Below are 26,122 nucleotides of genomic sequence, written 5' to 3'. Positions count from 1 at the left end.
CTTCTAGAAAAGAGAGTTGCTCCATCTTGTCTGGTGGTTGTGTAGTTTGCTGTCTATCCTGTCCTTCTTGTGGTCTTTTTCTAGGTCCAGATGGTGCAGGGTATCCGGCCTTCAATATATTATAATAAAAATCTCGGGCTTTCCATACAGAGTTGAGGCGATACCTTTGCTTATCAAATGTAAATATAATGCCAAATGGTGCATCCCATCTATGCTGTATCTGACGATTTCTGAGTTCTTCGACCAAAAAAGCGTAGTCTCTCCTGGCTCTTAACATTTGAGGTGGTATCTCTTTCAAAACAGTCAGGTCTTGACCGCCAATTTGAAGCTTAGTGTTATAAGACGCTTGCAGTACCATATTTCTAAGCTCTCTTGTAGTAAAATATATAACGATGTCTCGAGGAAGCTGCTTCTGCTTTGCCAGCCAAGAATTAACCCGGTAAGCTTTGTCAATTTGCCAGTCAAGGTTGGTCCCTGGTCTTCCCATCAGGCGGTCAAAAGCTTCCGATAGGATCTGTTTCAAGTTCTCCTGTTTCTCCTCACGCAGCCCCCTTACTCTTAATGCAAACTCCATTTGTCGGTACTGTATCATAATCATTTCTTTTTCAGCATTTTCCACTTTTTGTTCCACCACCTCTGTTTTCAATGTCAAGTTAGTATTGGCATCATTAAGAACCTCTAGAGTATCTTCCATTCCAGAAGTATGTTCTGTTAATACAGTTACAAGTCTCAGCATTTCATCTCTAATTTTAACAACCTTAGCGTCGATTTTCTCATACAGCTCCTGTTTAAGTCCTTTTATTTCACTTTTGATTTCTTCTTTCATTTCTTTTATTTCCTCTTTTCTCTCCTGCTTTATCACTTCTCTATTATCTCTAAACTTATCTTCCATTTTGATTGTCAGTGCATTAAGAGCCTCGCTTAGTTTGCTCAGGAAAAATTCTTTCGTTAACACATCCCCAGCAGGGGGCGTAGGAAGCGGAGGCTGCAGCTTTGTGCCAGGCACTGGGGATGTGCCCCTGGAAGTAGAGGGTGACGACTTCAAGTTAATATTTAGTTTTGAAGCCATTTCAAAATTTATCTGCCTGCAATTAATAAAACTCTGTTGCCTGAATATGCAGCTTTAAGTAAAGAAGCTGAGTTCCCCTTTTACTTTGAAGTTTAAGGCTTGGCAAAACTTTCAGTGAGTAAACATTGTAACAAGACAGTTCAGCAGATTCATCACCATTTAACTTCCAGATAAGCAAGATTAATGAGGGAGTGAAAGTATTGTAGAAATGAAACTAATTAAAAAGCTTCTGGCCGATTGTGAAACAAAACAAATGATAAGCAATCTCCTTTGTTTTGAATTCTTGTAACAGTTAACAAAAAGTGTTCGTTATTACCGGAGAAACCAGCCTGCTCGGCGCCATTTTAAAAGCCTCTAAGTAAATAGTTTTTCGGAGGAGAAAAAGAAAAGAAGCTAAAATCTTGATAAACAATTATTGCCCACGTAATACGAATCCAGCTCGTGATAAGATTAAATCAATCAAAACTTTGAACTGAGTGGGGGAGACCTACTTTGTCCCGCATAAGGCAGTTTGAAGTTCCCAGCACGGACAGCCGTTTTGCCTTGGGCTAGCTCCCTCTCCCTGCAAGCACAAAAGCTGCAAAAATCGAAGAGCATTTGCCAGCAAAACAATTTCTTCTTTCCTTCTTGCCTGAAGGATAAGAAAACCTGATAAGACGTCAGATGGAAGATCCTCTAAACAGGTACGTAGCCAGGAATTTGGAGGCAGCTGGTTTTTTGCTGCCACCACCAGCAGGCTCCACCCAGGAAGTCCTAATAATTTTTGAATTTCAAACATAATCTTTTGCAATGTTAAAGTTTCTTTTTCATGTTGCGCCATTCTTCCAACTTGTAAACATTGCCACTCTGGCATTCAAAACTTTTTATTAAATTTAAAGCAAGTTCATTTATAGTCTTTGAAGACAAGGCTTTGTTTTCACTCCACTCCAGCTGCCAATGAAGCTCCCGAGAAGCACCTGTATAAACAACCCGTGCTCTTCTCACTATCACTCTCTGTAAACAAGCTGAGGAACCTTGAAATGCAAAATCAAATGATCAAAGAGAAAAAAGAATAGATAATATTTCCAAGCTTTCCAAGCCTCCAGCCTCCAAGTGGCAGTGTTACTTCATTTCCCTCTGATATTACAGCCCTCTTTGTATTCCTTTATATCTTCTTTATATTCCAGGCTAAAAGAAAACAAAATTCTTAAATGGAGCAAAAGAAAAAAACCATCCAATCCAGCATTATAAAAATAAGGAAAAAGATTTTAATCCATAGGTATAAAAAAAGAATATAAAAAGTAGTAGAAGAAAAACTAATCCATTCAATTTAAAGAATAGGAAACATTTGCAAAAGTTCCATCCGTAAAAGAAAATTTTAAAAAAGGATAACACTGTCTAGTGCAGCTTAATTTTGCCACTTGTTCTCTTCTGTTTTCAAATTTAATTTAGCTTTAATTTTTTTTGGGGGGGGTAGTCTCTTTTATAATAATAAGATTTCCTCACCAGATGGACATACTTTCTCTTTCTGTTTTCCTCCCGTTCCGGAGCTGTCCCAACTTCAGCAGCTTCAATGGCTGCACTTCTGTTGCCGGCAAAAAGAGATTCTCCTGGATCAATCAGGGACTTTGTGGTGTCCCTGAGATCAGCAAGATGTACTCTTCCCTATCACCATCTCTTCAAGCTGGTTTAGGTCCAAAAGGACCATCCAGCGGCAAAAGTATCGCAAGATCCAAGATCGCACGCCATGTTGTTGAGGCGTCAGCTCCTCCTCCTCCTTTAATATATAATCTTTGATTGCATTGAGCATTGAATGAAGCACCTCAAGAAGCTGATTTTGGCCATTAAGGCTTCTACAAGACAAGTGAAATGTCAAGAACAGAGTTGGTGAAACGAAGTCACCACTAATAATGAGCAAGATGATCAATGGACAAACTCCAGGGTACCTAAATGATATACATCTAGAAAAGTGCTTGACATAATTTCTATGGAGATTCTCAGTCATCCAGATCATGGTTATCCCAAGGATGCTTTTTCAAGAGACAACTGGACTTTCTTGTTTTTCTTTGAAGACATTTCACTTGTCATCCCCAAGAAGCTTCTTGGATGAGAAGTGAAACGTCTTCAAGGAAAAACAAGAAAAGTCCAGTTGCCCCTTGAAAAAGCACCTTTTTGACATAATCTTACATAAAATATGAACATTCTGGATTTGAGATTATGTCGATGTATCAAACATGAAAAGAGAAGATTGTAAAATCTACACTGCTAAGATTCCAGGTTTTCCTTTTCGATGCCAAATTTCTTTAGCCTGAATGTGTTGAGTCCCAGTTTTAGATAATACTTACGAATAGATGGTTTTATAGCTCGAGCAGAAAAGAATATTGGTAAATAAGATGGACTTTTCTTGCTAAAGTTTTCATATAAATGTATGCAAATCAGCTTGGCAAGCTTCCTTCACAGGGTTTTCCATGATGAGCTCATTAAAACTATAAAAGCCATCTTATTGTTCTTTTTTTCCTAGCCGTTAAAAGCCTGTGATGGGTTATGGCTTGTAAGTTATATGAGGAAGTATTTTTCAAGGAGACTAGTACCGATGAAGAGTTTGCATTTCTCCCATATTGGAAGCCAGCAAGCTTCTTCAAGAATATATCTACTCTAGGCAGAATGTCAAAGTTTGTTGCAGAAATCAAATCTAGACAGCACACACAGGTAACTGATTCAGCAGGATTCATTAACTTCTCTTTATATACATAATAACACATGAAGTGACCAAGAGTGGTTCTTCAGTTTCAGATCAGAGCAGCAAACAAACTAAACTAGTTTAGCTTCAGAGATCAGAGCTTAATACAGACAAAAGAGAACCTCCTCTATACAGGGCAGTTAAGCTAAGCCTAAACTATGCCCAGGCTCCTAGCTGTCTCGGCTCCAAAACAGCTCTCATTGGCTGATTTAGTTGCTATGCTTATACTGTACATTGGCTGACCTTTGTTATCATGTCCTATTCCAGCCAGTCCCCAATGGCTGACCTGTTGCTATGTCGTATTCCAGTTCATCAATATTCTGACACAGCATGTCCTGAAAATTAGGGGCATACATAATTTGCATTTATGTTATTTTTATGTCCCTTTTGGGGTGACAGTTGTCTCAAGGGTTAAGGGTACCACCTTTTCAGCTAGGATCAGCTTGGCATGTAAACATGGTGTTCATGCTGTGAAATTTTCATCCATTGTTTTCTGCAGTGTGTCAATATTTTCGATTGAAAACAGTGAGGTAGGCACAGTCATTCCACCCAGCCAGCAGATTGCAGCAGCTCATAGAATCAGGGTTTGTCTGATGGTTGTCAGTTCCCTGTGCCTCCAGACAAAGCACAAACAGACCCTTTCCCTTTCCAGACCCATTGCATGCCTTGCAAACATGGTTGCATCTCACCCCCAGGCAGATCACCTCTCAACTTGCAGGCTTTCTGAGATGAGGAAAGAGTCTTTGAACCAGTGAAAAGGGACAGAGGAAATTCAAACTGTGGGGAACATAATAATCTTCCTGACGTTTATTGCTAAATTCTAATTTACCGTATTTTTTAGAGTATAAGACCCACCAGAGTATAAGACGCACCAAGATTTTGAAAGGGCAAATTTAAAAAAATGGTTTTGCACTCTGCAGACCTCCCCAAAACAGCCCATTTTTCATGAAAACGGGCCTGCCTTTTGTCAAAAAAAGGTCATGCATAGCCTTTAGGAGGCTTATAGAGTGCGCCTGGGGGCTGGGAGGGGAAGGAGCAAAAAATGGCCTCATTTTTGCCCTTTCCAGCCCCCAGGAGCACTCTGGAAGCCTCCTAAAGGCTATGCATGTCCATTTTTGCAAAGGAGGCGGGATTTCAGAGGCCAAAAATGCTGTATTCAGTGTATAAGACGCACCCAGATTTTCACCCTCTTTTTTGAGCGAAAAAGGTGCATCTTATACTCCAAAAATACGGTAATATCTCTCGCTGGCGGTTGAGAATTATTGTTTAGCAATTGATAAAGGGTAAACCAAGAACTTTTTTTAAAAAAAAGAAATCAATAAGATTCTGAATCTAGGTAATGGCAAATGACTTCCTTATATTGTTGTCAAGAAAACAATATGCATATTTTCCTTTCGTGAACCTCTGTGAGGATATTTCTGTTGTGGTCTGCCAGGGCCAGTGAAGCTGGCAGCAGATTCGGACAGTGAGGAGGTTGGGGAGGAACATGGGCCAGTCCTGGAGTCTGGGGACGGCTCTGATGAGGGCTCTATGTCAGAGGCAGAGAGGGGGCCAGAGCCATATGCCAGTTAACAGCTGCCTTCAGAATCAGACATCAGTCAGGCAGACGAACAGCTGGAGCCTGTTCCCAGTGTGCGCATGTGCAGAGTTGCCAGACAAAGGAAACAGCTAAAGAACAGGAGTCGACTTGAGAGTAAGGTCACAGGTAGATGATGAATGGCCCTTCCCAGAGGAAACAAAAGAGGAGCGAAAGGGGAGTGGAGTTTGCAGGAGACAATTAGTTTGCTTAATTGGTTCATGACTCTCCAAGACTCCTTGCCAAGGTTTGCAGATATCGGCCTGTCAGCTCTCCAAGCCAGATAAGGTTTGTGATTGTAAATCCTCCCTTGAAAGACTTTGCTGGATGTGAATGAGCAGAATTCACAGTAAATTCATAAAAGGGGTTTTTTTGTCAGGACAAGGAGTTTGCTTCATGTTCTCGGGAAGCCTCGGTCAAAACAACCATCTCTATTTTTAGAATGAAGTAATCCTTTGTTTTCCTTGAAGAAGTTTTCCAGTAGCACTCAGTGCTGTCCTTGAGCATTTAAATCAGGGGTGTTCAACATTGGCGACTTTTAAGAGTTGCCTATTCTGGCTGGGAAATTCTGGGAGTTGAAGTCCACAAATCTTAAAGTTTTCAAGGTTGGACATCTGTGATTTAAAGGCTTGTGTGGCAGAACTAATTGATCCATGGATTATCATTAGATGGACAAACTTTCATCGTTATGGACAAAGAAAAGACATACATTTTTTTTTGTGCTTTCAAGAGTCGTGACTCAATTACTTCCTGGATAAGTCATTGTGGTTTTCTTAGCAAGCTTACAGAAGTGGTTTGGTCTTACTTGGTTTTCTGGGACTGAAAGCAAGGGGGTTGATAATGCAGTGCTACCAACGTCGTCCACTGCTTTTGTTTTTCAAATGTATGGTCTTCTCGCTTCTAATCTAGTTTCTCAGCAGTGCCATTAACCACAATACAAACTCTTTGCTTGCATTTTAATTAGATTCTCTTTATCTAGTTTTAAGACTTGCATGGAGAAGAGGTCATATGTTAGTCATACATATGCAGAAAATTCAGAAGGGTGCAGAAATGTTTAAGCATCTTTGTACATGAATTACAACAACAGAATAAGCAGCTTACTGTGCACCAGCTAAAACTAAATAACATCTTCTCTGTCAGTTTTAAATGTATAAGTTACTGTTCTAAATCTGTCAGCCTGATAATTATTATTGGCAGGCAGATAATACAAGCCTGAGTCTTTCCAGGTAAAGCAAAACTTATAGGGTGGAAACTCTGTTGCTTGTAGAATTATCTGACAGAACAAAGATCAGAAGTTAATCATTGAAAAAATCACATCAAGTATCTTTAAGAGTGCCCCTGCCTGGCGTATTCAGTATGGATTGTAACAGAACTCTGATTATGTTCAGCAATGGTAGGAAGAGATGCGTTCAGTGGATCTGAAGGATACCATCTGGAGAAGATGACACTGCACTGCCAAGTAATTCCCTTGCTTTTTTAAATAACTGTCTCAAGAGGCAAATAACACAACTATGAAACTAATCCGGAAATTGCCCATGTGAGCAAATCTATTTTTGGAGCATGCTTCTTGGAAGCTAGAAAAAATGTGGGATAGACAGCACCAGCACTGGATATGTTTGTAACTCAAATCATACTCCACGTATCATCGTCAATGGAACTACATCCACCTGGGGGGAAGTAAGCAGTGACATACCCCAAGATTACGTTTTAGGCCCAATGCTGTTCAATATCTTCATAATTAATCTAGACAAGGAAACAGAAAGGGAACTCATCAGATTTGCAGATGACACTAAGCTGGCAAGAATAACCAACACCCCAGAAGACAAGCATAAGATCCAAAAAGATCTTGACAGACTTGTACAACAGGCTCTACCTAACAAAATGAAATTCAACGTAGATAAAAGTAAGATTTTACACTTTAGGAAAGAAAAAGCAACTCTATAGATACAGACTAGTGAAACATGGCTTAACGCTAGTAACTGTGAGAGGGATCTTGGAGTCCTAGTGGACAATCACTTAAATATGAGCCATCAGTATGCGGTGGCAGCCAAAAAAAGCCAATGCAATCCTGGGTTGCATTAATAGAGAGAGAGAAACAAGATCACATGAAGTTCTAGTATTGCTTTACAAAGCCTTAATATGACCACACTTGGAATACTGCCTCCAGTTTTGGTCACTGCAATACAAAAAAGATATTGAGACTCTGAAAAGAATGTAGAGAAGAACAACAGGAATGTTTAAGGGACTGGAGGCTAAACCATTGCATCAATGATTACAGGAATTGGGTATGTCTAGTCTAATGAAAAGAAGGACTAGGGGAGACATGATAGCAGTTTTCCAATATTTGAGGGGCTCCTAAAAAGAGGAGGGGGTCAAAATATTTCCCAAAATATCAAAAGGCAAGACAAGAAACAATGAATCAAAACTAACCAAGGAGAGAGGCAACCTAGAACTAAGGAGAAAATTCCTAATGGTGAGACCAATCAACCAATGGAATAGGACAGGTTGTATTCAGAAGTTGTGGGTGCTCCATCGCTGGAGGCTTTCAAAAAGAGAGTGGACAACCATAGGATCCTTCAAGGTCCCTTCCAACTCTATTATTCTGTGTTCTAAGTTACTTATTTGTAGAAAATCATTATTTCCTGCTGCTTGCTCTTAGACCTTTTGGATTGGAAATGGCAGAGTTGAGACTTCAACTCTGACTGAACATGTTGACAAAAACTTTTCTGTGCCCTGAAAGTTGATATTAAGTCTTCATTTGTCTTCCCCTTCTCTTCTTTTGTCTGCCCCAAACTCTTTTAAAATTAATTACACTAAAACTCTTCTATTGCCCTTCCATTGCTTAAGAAGACTCAATAAGTGCTGAAATAGAAAAGGTTTCATTTTAGTGTGTGGCCAGGAAAGAGTCAATGATACGAGAGTTAGGTGAGGGGGGAAAAATCTTTGCTACTTCCATTAGTTGCTCTAAGCATGTAGTTGTTTTGCTGGATGATTGATCCAGGACTGGATTTAGCTGATTCCTTTATATCCCATCAAATCATCACTGATGATATCAATGTCTTAAATAATTGATGGAATATTTGCTGGGAGCTAAATCATACTGACATTTAGCCTGTGCCCAATTGCAGTGGGAAGGAAAACGCATTCACTTTTTTCCCCTTGTAAAACCTATGTACATTGGCCACATTTTCTTAGAAAAAATAAGGGAGAAATGTGAAAAGGGACAAATCTGAAAGATGTTCACAAGGATAAAAAAATTGTTAAGTTGGTTTTACAAAGAGAACTTTTAAGAGCAAAACTTTACAAAAACATACATTCTTTTTAAAAAAATTATTCTGTTCAATTGTGTTCGGTTCTCTGAAACTTTTTGGATCGGTCCCTGTAGTTCTTGTGGTAAAGTTTTTCGGAAGTGATTTGTCATTGCCTCCTTAGCTTTGAAAGAAAGTTTCCAGTCTAAGGTCAGTCATCCAGCTGGCTTTGTGCCCAAGGCAGAACTAGAACTCACTATCTCCCGGTTTCTAGCCTGTTGTCTTAACATTAAATTGACTGTTCTAATGAAAATATCTAAAATCAAATGGTATAGGTAATGCTCCACCTACAATCATTTGTGTAGATACCGTTCAAAGTTATAACAGCACTGAAAAAAGTTACATATGATAGTTTCTCATACTTAACAACCATTGCACCATCCCTGTGGTGATGTGACTAAAATTCAGATGCTTCACACTGGCATTATCTATGATGGTTTCAGTGCCCTGGGGTCATGGGCTCACCTTTTGCGACCTTCTAACAAGCAAAGTCAATGGCGAAACCAGGTTCACTTAATAAGTGTGTTACTAACTTAACAATTAGTGATTCACTTAACAGCTGCAACAAGAAAGGTCATAAAGTGGGACAAAACTCACTTAACAACTGTCTTGTTTAGCAATGGGGATTTTGGCTCAATGACCCGATCATGTAAACATTTATTTTAGAAAGAATATATGAAAGTGTCCATCTTTTTTCATGTGAATGCGAGAGACTGCATTCAATGATAACAGTTTGCATGATAAAAAGTCAAATGTCCAAACTAAGAGCAAATGTGAATTTTTGAAAAATAATATGAAAGACTGCTTTCTGAAATAAAGGACTGTCATTTATAAGAAAGGATATAGTTATAGGACACAGAATTGTTATGTGCCATTCTGTAGTTGTTGACACACTTCAGTTAAGCTAACTATAAAGGTGGAAAGGTGGAAAGGAAGCTGCATGATGAGAAAGCATGGGAAATATATACAAGACATTCATTCATCGTTCATTCATTCATTGGCTCTATATGGCTGACCATCTCACAACAAAGATTCTGGGCAGCAGCAGGCAAAGTTAAAACAAGCATCCAAAGTTACAAATAACTATCCCAATATACAGGGAAACAGTATCATTTGATAAGCTAAAAGTCTGGTGGATTGTTAGTCTCCCTGAGTATCGAGTACTTAAAAAAAAATGATTATGTTCATTTGTGCCTTCTAGCCATGGGAAGTCAGAAGCATTTCTCGATTAAATTGTATTTCAAGTACGTGAAGTTCCAAAAAAGCTGCAATGTAATGTTCGATCTTCCCAGTAAATCTCAGTGAGCAGCATGAGGTTTAAGTTTTGAATAAGGAACTTGCTAGACTTGTTCTGGGAGGCCTGAAGTTCTAAAACATGAACCTATTGCAATTAATGGATTTCCCCCCTTGTGAACAGGCTTAGATATTAGTCACTGAAGACCGGAACAGCAGAGGAAAGTATTAAGCAACTATGTTTTAAAGTAACCATGGCAAGATGCTTGGCATGCATAGCTATCATTCCTCGGGAGTTATTTGTGCTTGTTAATGTTTGCTGATTAGTACATGAAAGCCAGATGTTGGCACCTCAAACTGCCTTCCTTGATCTTCTTCAGGTCTCGGTCTCCACTTGACCAGCTGATCATTGTCCAAGCCAACTCACCACTAGAATTTCCAGTTCAAGGTGTAGAAGTTCGCCCCCTCCAGACCATTCTTATTCCAGGCAAGCCTTTTATTTTCTCTGCATGTCAAAAAAAAGCAAAGAGAGATTGGGGGGGGGGGGGAGATTTATCTTTTACCATGAAAGAATGTGTGATGAATATAATGGCAGGTGGAATGGCAAAAGCATCTCACCTCCCTGTGTTTCTTTCCCATAGGCTTGAGCTTACAAGCAGCTGAAAGAACATTATACTGGGTAAGATAGCAATAGCAGCAGCACTTAGACTTCTGTACTGTTTCACAGTGCTTTACAGCCCTCTCTATGTGGTTTACAGAATCAGCCTATTGCCACCAACAACTTGGGTCCTCATTTTACTGGCTTTGGAAGGGTGAAAGGCTGAGTCAACCTTGAGCCGGTCAGAATCGAACTGCTGGCAGTCGGCAGAATTAGCTTGCAATACTGCATTCTAACCGCTGCATCACCATGGCTCAGTGGTGCTTGATGCATAGCAATTGGAGGGCAGGGTTAGGGTGTGTGGGTCTCTCACCGTGCTGCCACTTTATTCATTGTGGCTGGCATTCATGAACTGTAGCAAGAAATGAAGGTTACTCTTTGAGAGCTATCCCTTTGGCCTGCACTTTGAATGTTTCCCCCTTTAAAACAGGCCTGGCAAGCATGTTTTTAGAAGGAAACAATTTCCTTGGAAAGAAATTTTGATGGCACTCAAAAGAGCTGTCAATGATTAATTAATTTCCTGTGTGGCTGTGTTTCCATTGCCATGGAAATAGGCAGTGCTGGGGTGCTCTGCTTAGATGCCAGCATAATCTGGATAGATTTCTGAAGTGTAGGGTTGACGTAAGATGTCTAAGAAAAAGAATGTATTGAAAAGTGTGTATGTTGCTTGTTTACTGAAAGTATACAAAGGGGTGTAGACAGAAGGTGGGTTGCTCCCGGTTTGGCCTGGATCGGGCAAACTGATAGTGGCGGCAATGGGAGGCTCTGCCCACCCACCTGGAGGCTACTGCGCATGTGCAAAAGCATTGCGAGCGCGCACAAGCAAACCGGAATGGAAACCCACCACTGGATATAGGGGTTTTTGGTGGAAAGGGTTAAAAGGAACAGAGCATCTCAATATGTCTGTAGACTCGAAAGAGGGCAGGCCAGGAAAAAAACCGAGGATATGATTTTTAATCAGACGTCTCCTGACCCTTACATTCTCTTTTTTCCCCTGGTTATTTGTCCTTATCGCAGGTCAACCTGACAGCAACAATGGGTACTTTTGATGTGGCTGCGGAGGTAGAAGGTGTCAAAGTGGAAGGGGAAGGACGTATGCACCTCTCCTTGACTGGATCCCAGCTGGACAATCTAAATCGGCAAATGCAGTTTGTCACCTACACCAACACCCTCTTCCATCCTAATACAGCAGATATAGGTGGGTACGGGGGCAATCATTACCACTGCAAATATCAGTAGTCCAACAATGAACCATGAGGCAAACCACTGGAGGGGAACTGTAATAGCAATAGCATTTAGACTTACCGTATTTTTTGGAGTATAAGATGCTCCGGAGTCTAAGATGCACCTAGATTTTGGGGAGGAAAACAAGGGAAAAATATCTGCCTCTGCCTCCCAGCAATTTGCCTCTTTGCAACAAACAATACAGACAATATACACTGTTTGTAGTGTCATACTTCAGACTATACTTGTACAGATGTTGTTAAAATGTGCTTTCTGGAAGTATAGTTATTCTCTGCTATTTAAAAGAATAGCACTTTTTAAAACAATAGCACTGGGCCTCTTCAGATCAAGCATTTATTTTAAAAAGCTTCTTCATTTTGTTACATTGTCTAGAACAATAATAAAGTAGTCTTTAAAAAAATAAGTCTAATAATTTGAACATTCTATAGGCATTTATAGTTGTTGACTTAACCTCCTTGCAGCAAACAGCCTAATTAGCACAAGAAAAAAAAATCTGCCTCCAAGCAATTTTCCATGTGAAGCAAACAGCAAGTTTCACTTTCAATTTCTCCCGGTCATCAGCTGTTAGAGGCTGCAGGGATTGCTATAGCTTAATGAAGCCTTTGCAAGACCCCGTTTGCTGCAAAGAGGTAAATTGCTGGGAGCAGAGGCCAAAGGGTGGGGGCTGGTGGGTGGGTGGGGCTTCATTCGATGTATAAGACACACCCAAATTTTCACCCTCTTTTAGGGGGGGAAAAGGTGCGTCTTATACTCCAAAAATATGGTATATACTGCTTCACAGTGCTTTACAGCCCTCTCTAAGCAGTTTACAGAGTCTGCATATTGCCCCCAACAATCGTGGTCCTCATTTTACCGATCTTGGAAGGATGGAAGGCGGAGTCAACCTTGGGTTGCTCAGGATCTGCACTGCTGGCAGTCAGCAGTCAACTGAATTAGCCTGCAGTACTGCGTTCTAACCACTGCGCCACCACAGATCATGAACATCACTGTGACAAATGAAGGCAAATTGAAAGGAAGTTGCTGAAGGTGGGGAGAGAAACCAACACTTTGAGGCATGCCAATTCTTCCAGTGTTCCCGCCTCAGGTGTATCCATTGTCAGTCCTTCACTTAAGGAGCCCCCATCTTAATATACATAGTAACGGGACTATTGTGGTAAAGGTAGAATCTTCTTTGAAGTAAACTTCACTAGATGGACAGATCTATGTTGTTTTCTGGGCAAAAATATGACTGCTATCATATTATTTCTAGGCAATTATATGGTTTCCCATGGCTTTCTTCCTAGATGTTGTTTTAACTTTACCGATGGATTCTATCAATTTGAGGGTGAAAGAAAAAATGTGAACTATCCACCATCCAACATTCAAATCTTGCTCTGCTGATGAATAATTTTTGCTCTAGCGGTTAAGGCACCAATCTAGAAATCAGGAAACCATGAGTTCTAGTTCCGCCTTGGACATGAAAGCCAGCTTGGTGATTTGGGCTACTCAGTCCAACCCACTTCACAGAGTTGTTGTTGTGGGGAAAACAGGAGGTGTGTGTGTGTATTTGCTACCTAGAGTTAAGTGTTGTGACTCAGCAGCAGTCTTCTGTGAGTCTTTTCGGGATGCAAGTTTAACAATGCAGCTGGGGCTCGTTAGGGGCATCTTCTGAGGATAAAAGGACGGATGGTGCCACATCCTGGTTGCAGGAGTCAACGTTCATTCGTTCGTTCAGGATTCATCGGTCATGGTTTGTGAGAGACACTTGGAGAAGTGAATTGCTTTGTAAGAGTTGTTGTTTGGTATTCTGTTATCTCGTCAGAGACTTTATTTATGTTATTTTTGGGCTCGCAGCCAGTCTGAGCCGAGAACTAATAAAGAGAGTTCCTTTTAAATTTGTCTGCCTGTTGTCTGTTAACGAGCGAGGAAGGAGGGACAGAACAGTTAATTATAAAAATAATAAAATAATAATAATACAATAAAAATAATCTAGGTAAAGGTATAGTTTTTCCTGTCTAGTCATGTCACACTCTAGGTCACAGTGCTCATCTTTGTTTCTTAGTTGGGGCAGCCAGTGTTGCCTGAAGACCTGCCTGTGGTCATGTGGCCATCATGACTATATACTGAGGGGCATGGAACGCTGTTACTTTCCCACCAAAGTGGTACCTCTTTATCTACTTGCGTCTGCATGATTTGGAATTGCTAGGTTAGCAGGAGCTGGGGCAAGAACAGGAGTTCACCCTATTGGGCAGAACTCGGGCCGGAACCCGGGCTGTCAGCTCTGCAGCTGACAAGCACAGCTTTTTTAACCACTGAGGCCTCATGCCTCCCCAAAATAATCGAGTGAGAGAAGGGGGAGGTGGGGAGAGACAGATAGGCAGAGAGAGAATGCTGACAGAGAGACCTTAGGAAATCTTTGGCTTTCATCTGAATTTTGTTACAATTTGAGCAGTTCCTGTTGCGCTCTTCACTACTACCTCAATACCGCAGCAATATGATGAAATGATAGTGTGGGAGTTGATTGAGGTGGAGGTACTTTCAATCCCACATAGCTAATCAACTTCCTCTTAAATTGGAAAGTAGAACTTTCCAATTGGGTTTTGGCGATGTAGAGGGCTGTTATCTGCTATCTTGAAACTTGTAGCTTCTTAGGATTTTGTTCAAGCTTTTCAAAGAAATAGTATATTCAAGGGCTGGGTGAAATAGGAAGTAAAGAAAGAAATTCCAGGAAGATGACTTAGAAGTATACTGATGTAGTAATCCTCGTCTTATAACCATTTTTTTTTACTGAAGTTAAATGGCACTGGAAAAAGTGACTTTTGTCCAATTTTCACAGTTACAACCGTGATGTGATTAAAATTCAGGCGCTTGGCAACTGACATGTATGTATAACAGCTGCTCTGTCCTGGGGTCATGTGATCACCTTTTGTGGCTTTCCCAGCCAGCTTCTGACAAGCAAAGTCAGTATGGGAAGCCATATTCACTTAATAACTGCATGATTCACATAATGACTGCAGTGGTTTGCTTAACAACTGTGACAAGAAAGGGTGAAAAACGTGGCAAAACTCACTTAACAACCTAGCAATGGAAATTTGGGATCCAATCTTGGTCTTAAGTTGAGGATTACTTGTAATCTCACAAAGGGCAGGGAAATATACTTAGACTTCAGCAAGGCATTCAACAAAGTAGACCATAAACTACTTCTTGGTGAGCTAGAAAAGAATGGGATAGATAGCATCACCATCAGATGGATTTGTAATTGCCTGACAAACTACTCAATGAGTAGTCTTTAATGGTACTACATCTACATGGAGAGAAGTAAGCATTGGGGTACCATAAGGTTCGTCTTAGGCCCAGAACTCTTCAATATCTTCATAAACGATTTAGATGAGGGAATAGAAGGGGATGATACTAAGCTGGCAGGAATAACTAACACTTTAGATGATAGGCTCAAAATCCAGATGGATCTTGACAGATTTGAACACTGGGCCCTGTCTAACAAAATGAAATTCAATGTAGAGAAAAGTAAAGCCTTTGGCAAGAAAAACCAAAAGGACACATATAGACTGGGTGAAACCAAGCTTAATAGCGGTAACTGTGAGAGGGATCTTGGAGTCTTAGTGGATAACCAATTAAATATGAGCCAACAGCATGCAGCGGCAGCCAAAAAAGCCAATGCAATCCTAAATTGCATTAACAGAGGGATACAATCAAGATCAAGTGAGGTATTTAATACCATCCTAAAGCCTTAGTAAGACCACACCTAGAATACTGCATCCAGTTTTGGTCACCACACCATAAAAAAGATATTGAGATTCTAGAAAGAGTGCAGAGAAGAGCAACCAAAATGATTAGGAACTGGAGGCTATAAAACATACAATGAACCGTTGCAGGAACCGGGCATGGCTAGTCTAGTGAAGAGAAGGATCAGGGGAGGCATGATAGCAGTGTTCCAATATTTGAGGCGTTGCCACAGAGAGGAGGGAGGGTCAAGCTATTTTCCAAAGCACCTGAAGATCAGTCAAGGAATAATGGAAGGAAACTGAACAAGGAGAGATTCAACCTGGAAATAAGGAGAGATTTTCTGACATTGAGAGCAATCAACCTATGGAACAGAAGTTGCCTTCAGAAGTTGTGGGGCTTCATCACTGGAAGAATTTGAGAAGAGACTGTATTGCCATCTGTCAGAGGTGGTGCAGGGTCTCCTGCTTGGGCTGGGATGGGGTTGGACTAGATGACCCTACAGAATCCCTTTCAACTCTGTTAATTTGTTAAATAATAAATTGATTTATGTTTAGAACTGGACTGGATTTGACAGGATTTTTGTTTTTCTGAGCAAAGATGCAGATGTTTTTCCCCCCGGTGCTTTCCCAAGTGCAAAAAAAATTGCTATGTTAACTGAATATGTTTCCTTTTCCTTGGTAAAGATTTTTGCCCAGGAGAATTCCCACTCTGTTGGATTTTTGGCATACCGGAGAAACAATCCGCAGTTCTGCAGAATCAAGCTATTCTTCCCATCTCTTGGCAGGCGTTTTACTGAGAGGGGGAGGAGGATGTTAGGCTCAAGCTATTCTTCCTGTCTCTTGGCAGGCGTTTTACTGAGAGGGGGAGGAGGATGTTATGCCTCATGCTGCAAATTTCCTTCTGTTTTGTGGCCTGTAGCTGTTTTGAAAGGAGGCACTCTGCCGCCTAACGCCGGCCCTGTCCTTTGGCAAAGTCCTCACTGGAAGAACAGAAAGAATGTGCTGAGAAAGATCCTTTCAAACCCAGACATTGCCTCTCAGCAATCCTTCAGGATTTTATCCCCAGATCTCTCTTTCGCCTTGATCTTTCTAAGTCAAGTCACTATCTAGGAAAATAGAGAGCAGAGAGACTTGTGGTAGCGTATGACACAGCGATTTGTTTGAAAACCCTCACAGGACCCTCTCCTGCAGTAACAGGCCAATGGCCCATCTAGATCAGCTTATTCCACCATGGGACCAAAAGGTTCTCGCCACAGAAATAACAATTGCTACAGTAAGAGCTGCCTGTTTACTTCACGTTTTGTATATGAAACAAAGAAGGAAGTAACATGATTTAGAGCCATGATGACGAACCTATGGCACCCATGCCAGAAATGGCATGCAGAGCCCAGAAGCTGCTCTTCTGGTTTCTGGTGCACGTGTCCTTGCGAGGGCTGGAGCACCAGAAAATGGCCTGAAAATGGCCCAAAAAACTGTCAAAATCAGCCAAAAAAACCAGACCGTTTTTCAGGCTGGTTTTTAGGCCATTTCTGGGCCTTTTGGGGGGCTGTTTTTTGGGCCAGTTTCCAGGCTGGTTTTTGGGGCTGGAAAACGGCCCGAAAAACAGCCAAAAAACAGCTGCGCACTGCCCAGCTGGTCTTCAGGGTTCCTGCACATGCACATGCACGCACATTCAAGTGTGTTCCGATTTGGGCACTTGGTGCCGAAAAGGCTCACCATCATTGATCTAGAACCTCGGTGGCGCTGTGGTTAGAGTGCAATACTGCAGGCTAATTCTGCTTCCTGTCAGCTGCTTGCAATTAGGCAGTTCAAATCTCACCAGGCTCAAGGTTGACTCAGCCTTCCATCCTTCCGAGGTGGGTAAAATGAGGGCCCAGATTGTTGGGAACAATAGGCTGACTCTGTAAACCACTTAGACAGGGTTGTAAAGCACTGTGAAGCGGCATGTAAGTCTAAGTGCTGTAGCTATTGATCTGAGAATGGCACCTGGACTTTGTAACTAATGGTCACCAATACCCTAATCCCCTTTTCTAATTCTCTTATACAGGTAGTCCTTACAACAATTCGCTTACTGACCGTTTGAAGTTACAACGGCACTGAAAAAAGTTCTTATGACCATTTTTTCACTCTTACGACGATTTCAGCATCTCCATGGTCACATGATTTACATTTGGATGCTTGACAACTGATTCACATTTATGACAGTTGCAGTGTCCCAGGGTCATGCGATCACCTTCTGCAACCTTCTGACAAGCAGAGTCCATGGGGAAATCAGATTCACTTAACATCTGCATTACAAATTTAACAACTGCAGTGATTCACTTAATAAGAAAAGTTCTAAAATGGGGCAAGACTAGGAGTGGGATTCTACTGGTTTGCTGAGTGTGTGCCTTGTGCACTCTGCGCACGCATGCGTAGTTTGCAGATAAATAACCTTCCGCATTGCTGCTGGGGAGGAAAACAGCTGAAGCACGGCAATCCACTCTGCTGTGCCTATCAGCTGAGCTTCGGAAAAGGTAACATAGGTGAGTATAGCGCAGGGGTGGGTCAGCGGGCCCTGCTGAAGGTCGGAGCAAACTGGTTCGCTCCCAGCTGATAATTGGAGCTACCGGTTCGCCCGAACCGGTTAGAATCGGTAGAATCCCACCCCTGGGCAAGACTCACTTAACAAATTTCTCACTTAACAACATAAATGTGGCTCAATTGTGTTCATAAACTGAGGACTAACCGGAAAAGCCATCAAAGCTAGTAGATATCATTACATCTTGAGGCAGCAAAGCTATAAGTGTTTAGGAGAACAACTTAAGTTGATCTGAAGTTTCCCATCTCTTAACTTTGCTAAGTTGTAACCTCACAAGAGTTTTAAAAATGCCCTACATAATGCATAATGTTATACAAGGTTAGCGCTCTCTCTATATATGTATTTAATGTCACTTATTGGGTTCAATTCCCAGTAAGGGTATGGCTAGCTGATGAGAGCTAAATAGCTTGAAATAGATCTATATTAGTCTCCCTTTATTTATTTATCAGCACAAATACAACATGTGTATGTGTATGTATATATGTATACGTGTGCGTGTGTGTGTGTGTGTGTGTGTATATAATTAGTGTCACAACCCCTGGTATGCCCAAATATGGGTGGAAGCTCACTGCTTCCATTCTCTGTCGGCTCGTCACAAGAGACCATCCAGACAGAAACCCAATATTTTTACTGTTGCCTTTGTTACATTTGTGTTGTATTTGTGCTGATAAATAAATAAAGGGAGACTAGTATAGATCTATTTCAAGCTATTTAGTTCTCATCAGCTAGCCATACCTTTACTGGGATTCGAACCTGGGCTGTATTACATATTAGAAAAAATAAATAAATTTAAAAAAATATTGGGTTTCTGTCTGGATGGTCTCTTGTGACGAGCCGATAGACAGAGAATGGAAGCAGTGAGCTTCCTCCCATATTTGGGCATACCAGGGGTTATGACACTAATTACCGTACATACTTATTTCCCTGGCTCAGCTGATAAAGGAGGAGAGCCTGTGGCTTAGTGGTTAACACATCTGCCTAATATGTAATACAGCCCAGGTTTGAATCCCAGTAAGGGTATGGCTAGCTGATGAGAGCTAAATAGCTTGAAATAGATCTATACTAGTCTCCCTTTATTTATTTATCAGCACAAATACAACACAAATATATATATACACACACGGGTGTGTGTGCACGCGCGTGCCCATGTGCACATGCGTGCATGCATGGTGTTTGTGTGTGTATATATATATATATACACACACTATATATATATATATAGATATATATATATATACACACACACATATACATACACACACACATATACATACATACATACATACATAATATATCTAACAAACACACACAAACATTATATACATTATATACATGTTTGTGTAAGGTTAATGCATTATATATTATATATATAGTTAGCTACCTGTACACACACACACACACACTATACATTATATACATGTTTGTACAATGTTGAGCCAGGATTTAAAACTATATAGCTAGTCCTCAATGTACGATCACAATTGAGCCCAAAGTTTCTGTTGCTAAGTGAGAAATGTGTCAAGTGAGTCTTTGCCCCATTTTACAACTTTTCTTGCCGCCTTTGTTAAGTGAATCACTGCAGTTCTTAAATTAGTAACACGGTTCTTAAGTGAATCTGGTTTCCCCATTGACTTTGCTTGTCAGAAGGTCGGATCACACGACCCCGGGACACTGCAACCATCATAAATGTGAGTCAGTAGGCAAGCATCCGAATTTTGATCAGTTGACTACGGGGATGCTGCAACAGTTGTAAGGGTAAAAAATGGAGATAAGTAACTTTTTTCAGTGCCGTTCAGTGCCGACTGAAGTATCGGTCACTAAGCAAACTGTTGTAAGTCGAGGACTACCTGTAGTTTATTGCCTTAATGGATGATTCACATGAAAACCTAAGCTGTGGTGTATAGGATTTGAGTTTGCTAAACTCAAACTAAGCCAACCACAATTGCCCTAAGGACATCTAAACAAGTAAGAATTATTAGTTCCCAAGCTTAGGTGTATTTTCAGTATTGCTATCTTCCTCTTCATGCAACTCAACCTGTTGTCCTCCAGATATGCTAACCTGTCATTTCGGCATAAGAGATGTTGGGCATGGAAGTCCAACATATCTAAAGGGCACCAGGGTAGAAAAATCACATCCAAGACTAGTATTTGGTCTCCTCCTTTGACCTGGGTACTTGAGAGGCCGTCTGCTGCCAATTACCTCCCAAAGACCCATTAGATCGCACAGGGCCGGCCTCCTCCGGGTTCCATCCACCAGTCAATGCCATCTGGCTACGACCCGGGGGAGGGCCTTCTCTGTTGCAGCTCCGGCCCTTTGGAACGAACTCCCCGCGGAGATTCGGACCCTCACCTCTCTCCCTGCTTTCCGAAAAGCCGTTAAAACCTGGCTGTGTCGGCAGGCCTGGGGTTGATGAGCTCCCCTCCCCTTTCGACAGGTGTGGTTGTTGGTCATTTTAATATGTTTATTTTGTACTTGTATGTTTCCCCTTCCCGTTTAAGTTGTTCGCCGCCCTGAGTCCCTTTTAGGGAATAGGGCGGCATATAAATAATTAAAGTGAAATTTAAACTTAAACTCCTCCTCTGTTTTCCAGTGCAGCTTTCTACGGATGAGCATCATGCATCTTTCAGCATTCGCATCCGACATGTACCTACACCCAGGCTCTACTATCCAGGATCATCCAGTGGAGGAACTAGTGAAGGTGAGCTCATCCAATGGATAGCAGTAGTGGTCCAAGATTTCAGGTGGAAAATATTCCCTGCTGGATCTCAACTGAGAATTTGGGAAACGTGAAATTAAATGGTGTTCTTGAGTATGTGCCAGTGGAATCAAGTATGCACCTCCCTTTCCAAGTCTGCCTTCTCCAGGGTTATGCTGTAGTCTTTTAAAACAGTCCAAAAGAGAAACCAGAAAAATGAGAGGTCGTTTGTGCCCTCTGAGATTGGTTGTTTTCTTGCACGTCTCATTACCCGAATTAGGTAACATCACTGTTAGCACTGCTTATGTTACCTAGTTTGGTAATGAAACATCTGCCAAAAACCCCCTATACAACCAAGCTCAGAGAGCACCAAGGACCCCCTCATTTCAACCCTGAACTACAAATATTCTCCTTTATTGAAATCAGAAAAGTGCCCAGGGAGGCTTTCCTCTACCCATTGCCCAGTGGTGGGTTTCAAAAAAATTTCGAAGCTACTCTGTGGATGCTACCTTTGTGGGAGTGGCTTGCCGGCCATGTGACCTGGTGGGAGTGGCTTGCCGGCCATGTGTTCTCTCTCTCTCTCCTTCCTTTTGTCTCTCTGTCCCTTTTTTCTTTTTTTCTTTCATTTCTCTCTCACTTTTTCTTTTTTTATTTCTTTCTTTCTTCCTTTCTTTCTCTTTCTCATTCTCTCTCTGTGTGAGTCTGTGTGTGTGTATAGCTCTTTGCCTCTCCCTCCCTCCCTCCCTCCCTCCCTCCCTCTGTGTCTCTCTATGTCAGTGGTGGGTTTCAAAATTTTTTGGAACCTCTTCTGTAGGTGTGGCCTGCTTTCCGGGTCCACTGGTGGAACCTCTTCTAACCGGTTCGGTAGATTTGACTAACCGGTTCTACCGAACAGGTGGGAACTGGTAGGAACCCACCTCTGCCATTGCTACTCCAGACACTCATTTGTAGGCACTTATTAGCAAACTGAGTATAGTAAGGGATATTGTGTTTAGGATGAGACTTTTCCAAAGTATTTCTTGCTCTTTATCACCCAGCCTAAACACTGCACCAGAGGAAGATTGTGGTACCCTGCTCTGCTGTTGGTGGAACAATCTTTCCAGGAGCTAAGAGGTTTTTGGAGTGTCCTTGCTGTTGTTGTTATTCATCACTAAATAAATTGCTTGAACTTGGTTAATTTGTTATTTACGAATTTACGTACTGTATTTTTTGGAGTATAAGATGCACCTTCCCCCCCCCAAAAAAAGAGGATGAAAATCTGGGTGCACCTTATGCACTCAATATAGCATTTTTGGCCTACCAAAACCCCACCCCCTTTTCAAAAATGGATGTGCAGAGGGTTTGGGAAGCCTGCAAACTACTCCTGGGGGATGGGGAGGGCAAAAACAAGCAAAAAAATGGGCTGGTTTTACTCATTTTCCCCCCACCCCCACCCCCAGGAGCACTCTATAAGCCTCACTAAGCTTTGCATGCCTTTTTTTTGCAAAAAAAATGGCCCATTTGTTTGCTTATTTTTGCCCCCACCTCCAGAAGCACTTTACAAGCCTTCCAAAGTTCTGCATGCCTTTTTTTTTTGCAAAAAAGGCCCATTTTTTGCTTGTTTTTGGCTCCCTCCCCTCAGCCCCCAGGGGCACTTTACAAGCCTTCCAAAGCTCTGCATGTCCTTTTCTTTGTTTGCAAAAAATGAGGCATGCAGAGGCCTGCAGAATACAAAAACCGTTTTTTAAAAAAATACTTCAAAATCATGGTGCGTCTTATACTCCGGTGTGTCTTATAGGCTGAAAAATATGGTATTTATTTATTAGCTGATTCTGGTGCTACTCCAGTCAGAACATTCTAAGCAGCTTATGATCTGCCTGTTATAAGAAAGGTGGAATTATGAAAAGGGTAAGGAACAGCAAAATTAACTGGGAAGGGGCAGTCCATCGTTCTTTTAGTCTGAAAAAAACAACATGGTGAAGAGTGCAATTTTTGTTCAGTTCTTAGACATCCTGCCAAATCCTCCTTCAGCCGAACCCTCTTGCTAATTTTCCTGTTTGTTCTCTTCCCCAGGAACCTACAACATCAGCGCCCTGGTCACCATAGCTACCAAAACCTTCTTACGCTATGACAAACTGCGAGTGTTGATTGACAGCATCCGCAAGTTCTACCCCACTGTGACCATCATCATTGCAGATGATAGCCAGGATATCGAACATGTGCAGGGACCCCACATTGAGCAGTACTTCATGCCTTTTGGCAAGGTGGGAGATGTTCTAGGGCAGGGGTGTCAAACTCAAGGCCCGGGGGCTGGATTTGGCTCATAGGATGCTCAGATCTGGCCTGTGGGGCCGCCCTCGAAACAGCAAAGGACCGGCCCGCAGTGCCTCTGCTAGTGATAATGGAACTTGGTACGGCTGCGAACAGCCCTCCCTAGCTCCGTTTTTGCTGGCAAAGGGTTGCAGGAGGCCATTGCAGCCAGAATGGAGTTTGGGAGCCCGTTTTCGCTGACAGAGCCTTTAGGCCACCAGAGGCGCCCCTGACACGAATGATATCGAGCTGGCCACGCCCAGCCTGCCCCCCCGAGGTCAAACACAATCCTGATGTGCCCCTCAATGAAATCGACTTTGACACCACTAGGGGAGTCCTCAGGCCTAGCCTAGGCCAGGTTCTTAAGGGCACTGCAAGTTTGGGAAGGATTTAGTCCCAGAGGTTTGGTGAGTAAGGAAAGGGCTTAAGGAACCTCTGCTAAAAGGAGCTCCCTCCATTGTCCTCTTATGCTGGGAAACATTTCTGTAATTTGAAATTTGTTACCATGGATTGAACAGGAATTTCCCCCCCAACTTACTGGTGATCAAAGTTAGATTGACTAAGGAGCTGAATTTCCCACCCACCTTTTTCAATATCGATTCATGCATATTTCTACTCATCCAGAGGCCTTCACTGAGTTGATTTCTCAGGAGAAAGCATGGTAAATTTGACAATCATGTAGCTGAAGAGATCCAGACCCCTGAGTCTAGGATAAAAGTTGCCTTGCATTTGTAGGATAAAAATCAAGGCTGAACTGGTTAAGGCCATATTATGGAGTCCTTGGTGCTCTCTGAGCTTGGTTGTTTTCTTGTTTTCTGACATTACCCAATATCTTCATTGCTAGAAGGGGATGGGATTCATATTGAACCAGGGTGAAAGAAAAGTGACAGGTAGGAATCTCATGTGGGTTGCAGGAGTAAATTTGGAGCTCCATAGAAGATTACTTAGTTATTCAGTTGAACAATGCAAAGTTGAAATGGATGGTACTGATCAGAGTTTTGAAAAGGTTGACAGACAAAACTCGGGATTATAAAGTCATTGTTAAGGCATAGGTGACAAGTTTGAGGTACAAAATTATCAGTGTTTTGGGGCCAAACAAGTTATTTGGCAAAAGGATGATGAGCAATGCTCATAAATAGCTTTTTCTATCCATTTATGCACAATCAAAAAAAAATTAATTACATCTTCTATATTGATGTTAAAGATAAAAGAAAGGGAAGATACAGAGTATTTTCGAACATGGTTTGTTTTACAAATGGTTGGATGACAGAGGTGGACATCAGGAGTTAGAAAAGTATTATTACATAAGCAAATTGATCCAGACAATACATTGTTCACCAAGCATTTGTTTATGTAAATTGAAAATGTATAAATAAACTGATAAGACTTTGCAATCTTCTTTTTCCTCTCTACCCTCACTTTCTAGGGCTGGTTTGCTGGTAGGAATCTTGCCATCTCCCAGGTGACCACCAAATATGTTTTGTGGGTGGATGACGACTTCATTTTCACAACCCGCACCAAAGTGGAAAAGCTTGTAGATGTGCTTGAGAAAACTTCCCTAGATTTGGTGAGTTCCTGCCCCATGGCTGCATTTATTTCACCATGCTGGCTGGGAGTTAAAGATTTCATAGTTGGTATAGAAATGTGGAGGCAGACTTAGTCCGTGGCTGTGATTTGAACATCTTTGTACCCCATAATATGAAGGGAATCAATTTATAAAGGGACTAAAAAGAGAGGCTCATTCCCTTCTTAAATTTGCAAAAGTGTATCAAACAATGGTTATTTTTGGATGTAGCGTTGCTTAAATCTCCAGTTCTTGATTGTAGCTTAATTTGTTTAGATATTAATTGATTTAAATAAATCAATATTTCACTAAACCTGTTATAGCCACCTACTCCTGCAGACTCTAGGTAGCTTACAAAATCTAAGTTAAAATAACTAAAAACATAACAAGGTCAGAAGACCCTTGTCATCCCTGTCCTGTTCGTCTCTTGGTTCTGGTTTCAGACTAGTTTTGAAATCATAGTTTTAACATTTTAATTATTTTTGACATCTTATAACTTCTAAGCCACCCAGAGACACCTTATAGGGGAAATGGGCAGCATAAACATTTAATAAATATATAAAAGCGACACAAAAAGGGCATTAAAACAAAATTAAAAGGATAAGAGTAATGAAACAACCTTCCCCCAAGAAATCTGCCCCCCACCACAGACAGAACCCCCTTCACATGCAGTAGTAGCAGTAGACTTATATACCGCTTCATAGGGCTTTCAGCCCTCTCTAAGCGGTTTACAGAGAGTCAGCATATTGCCCCCAACAATCCGGGTCCTCATTTTACCCACCTCGGAAGGATGGAAGGCTGAGTCAACCCTGAGCCGGTGAGATTTGAACCGCTGAACTGCTGATCTAGCAGTAGCCTGCAGTGCTGCATTTAACCACTGCGCCACCTCGGCTCTAATATACAGGTGCACACCATCCAACATACAGGTGCACACCATCCAAACCTCAACATTATGGTTTGTTTTCCGCAGGTGGGTGGAGCGGTACGGGAGATTACGGGCTACACCGCCACGTACCGCCAACAGATCAGCGTGCAGCCTGGTACTGAGGAGGGAGATTGCCTGCGAATCCGCCAGGGATATCACCATACCATTGAAGGTTTCCCTGATTGTGTAGTCACTGATGCAGTGATAAATTTCTTCTTAGCACGCACAGAGAAGGTTCTGCAAGTTGGCTTTGACCCACGCCTCAACCGTGTTGCCCACCTTGGTGAGTGATGCTGCCAGTATGGGAGACCCTCAGCTTGGCCTCGTGTCTAGAATAGAACATAGAATAGCTTTTGTTTCCTATATAGAAGATAATACAGGTAGTTCTCGACTTACAACAGTTCATTTAATGACCATTCAAAGTTGCAACGGCACTGGAAAAAGTGTCTTATGACCATTTTTCACAGATCCAGCATCCCCAGGATCACATGATCAAAATTCAGGGACTTAGCAACTGATTCATCCTTATGACCATTG

At 41.7% G+C, this 26,122-nt stretch overlaps 1 protein-coding gene across 6 annotated transcripts in view; it reads left to right on the top strand.

Moving 5' to 3' along the window:
• The window catches only part of B4GALNT1 (beta-1,4-N-acetyl-galactosaminyltransferase 1), a 63,747-nt gene that overhangs the window by 34,785 nt on the left and 2,840 nt on the right, over positions 1–26,122 (top strand). For all 6 annotated transcript variants that reach the window (XM_032212325.1, XM_032212321.1, XM_032212324.1 and 3 more), the window contains exons 4-10: positions 10,286–10,392; positions 10,547–10,584; positions 11,581–11,761; positions 20,703–20,810; positions 22,860–23,050; positions 24,523–24,663; positions 25,631–25,868. In XM_032212325.1, the coding sequence (XP_032068216.1) occupies positions 10,286–10,392; positions 10,547–10,584; positions 11,581–11,761; positions 20,703–20,810; positions 22,860–23,050; positions 24,523–24,663; positions 25,631–25,868 (1,004 nt within the window). The remainder of the gene's footprint in view (positions 1–10,285; positions 10,393–10,546; positions 10,585–11,580; positions 11,762–20,702; positions 20,811–22,859; positions 23,051–24,522; positions 24,664–25,630; positions 25,869–26,122) is intronic.

The sequence above is a fragment of the Thamnophis elegans genome, chromosome 2, assembly GCF_009769535.1.
Source record: "Thamnophis elegans isolate rThaEle1 chromosome 2, rThaEle1.pri, whole genome shotgun sequence".
NCBI classification, from domain to species: domain Eukaryota; kingdom Metazoa; phylum Chordata; class Lepidosauria; order Squamata; family Colubridae; genus Thamnophis; species Thamnophis elegans.
Note: the sequence above shows the minus strand (reverse complement) of the source record. Positions and strands in the feature narration are given on the sequence as shown.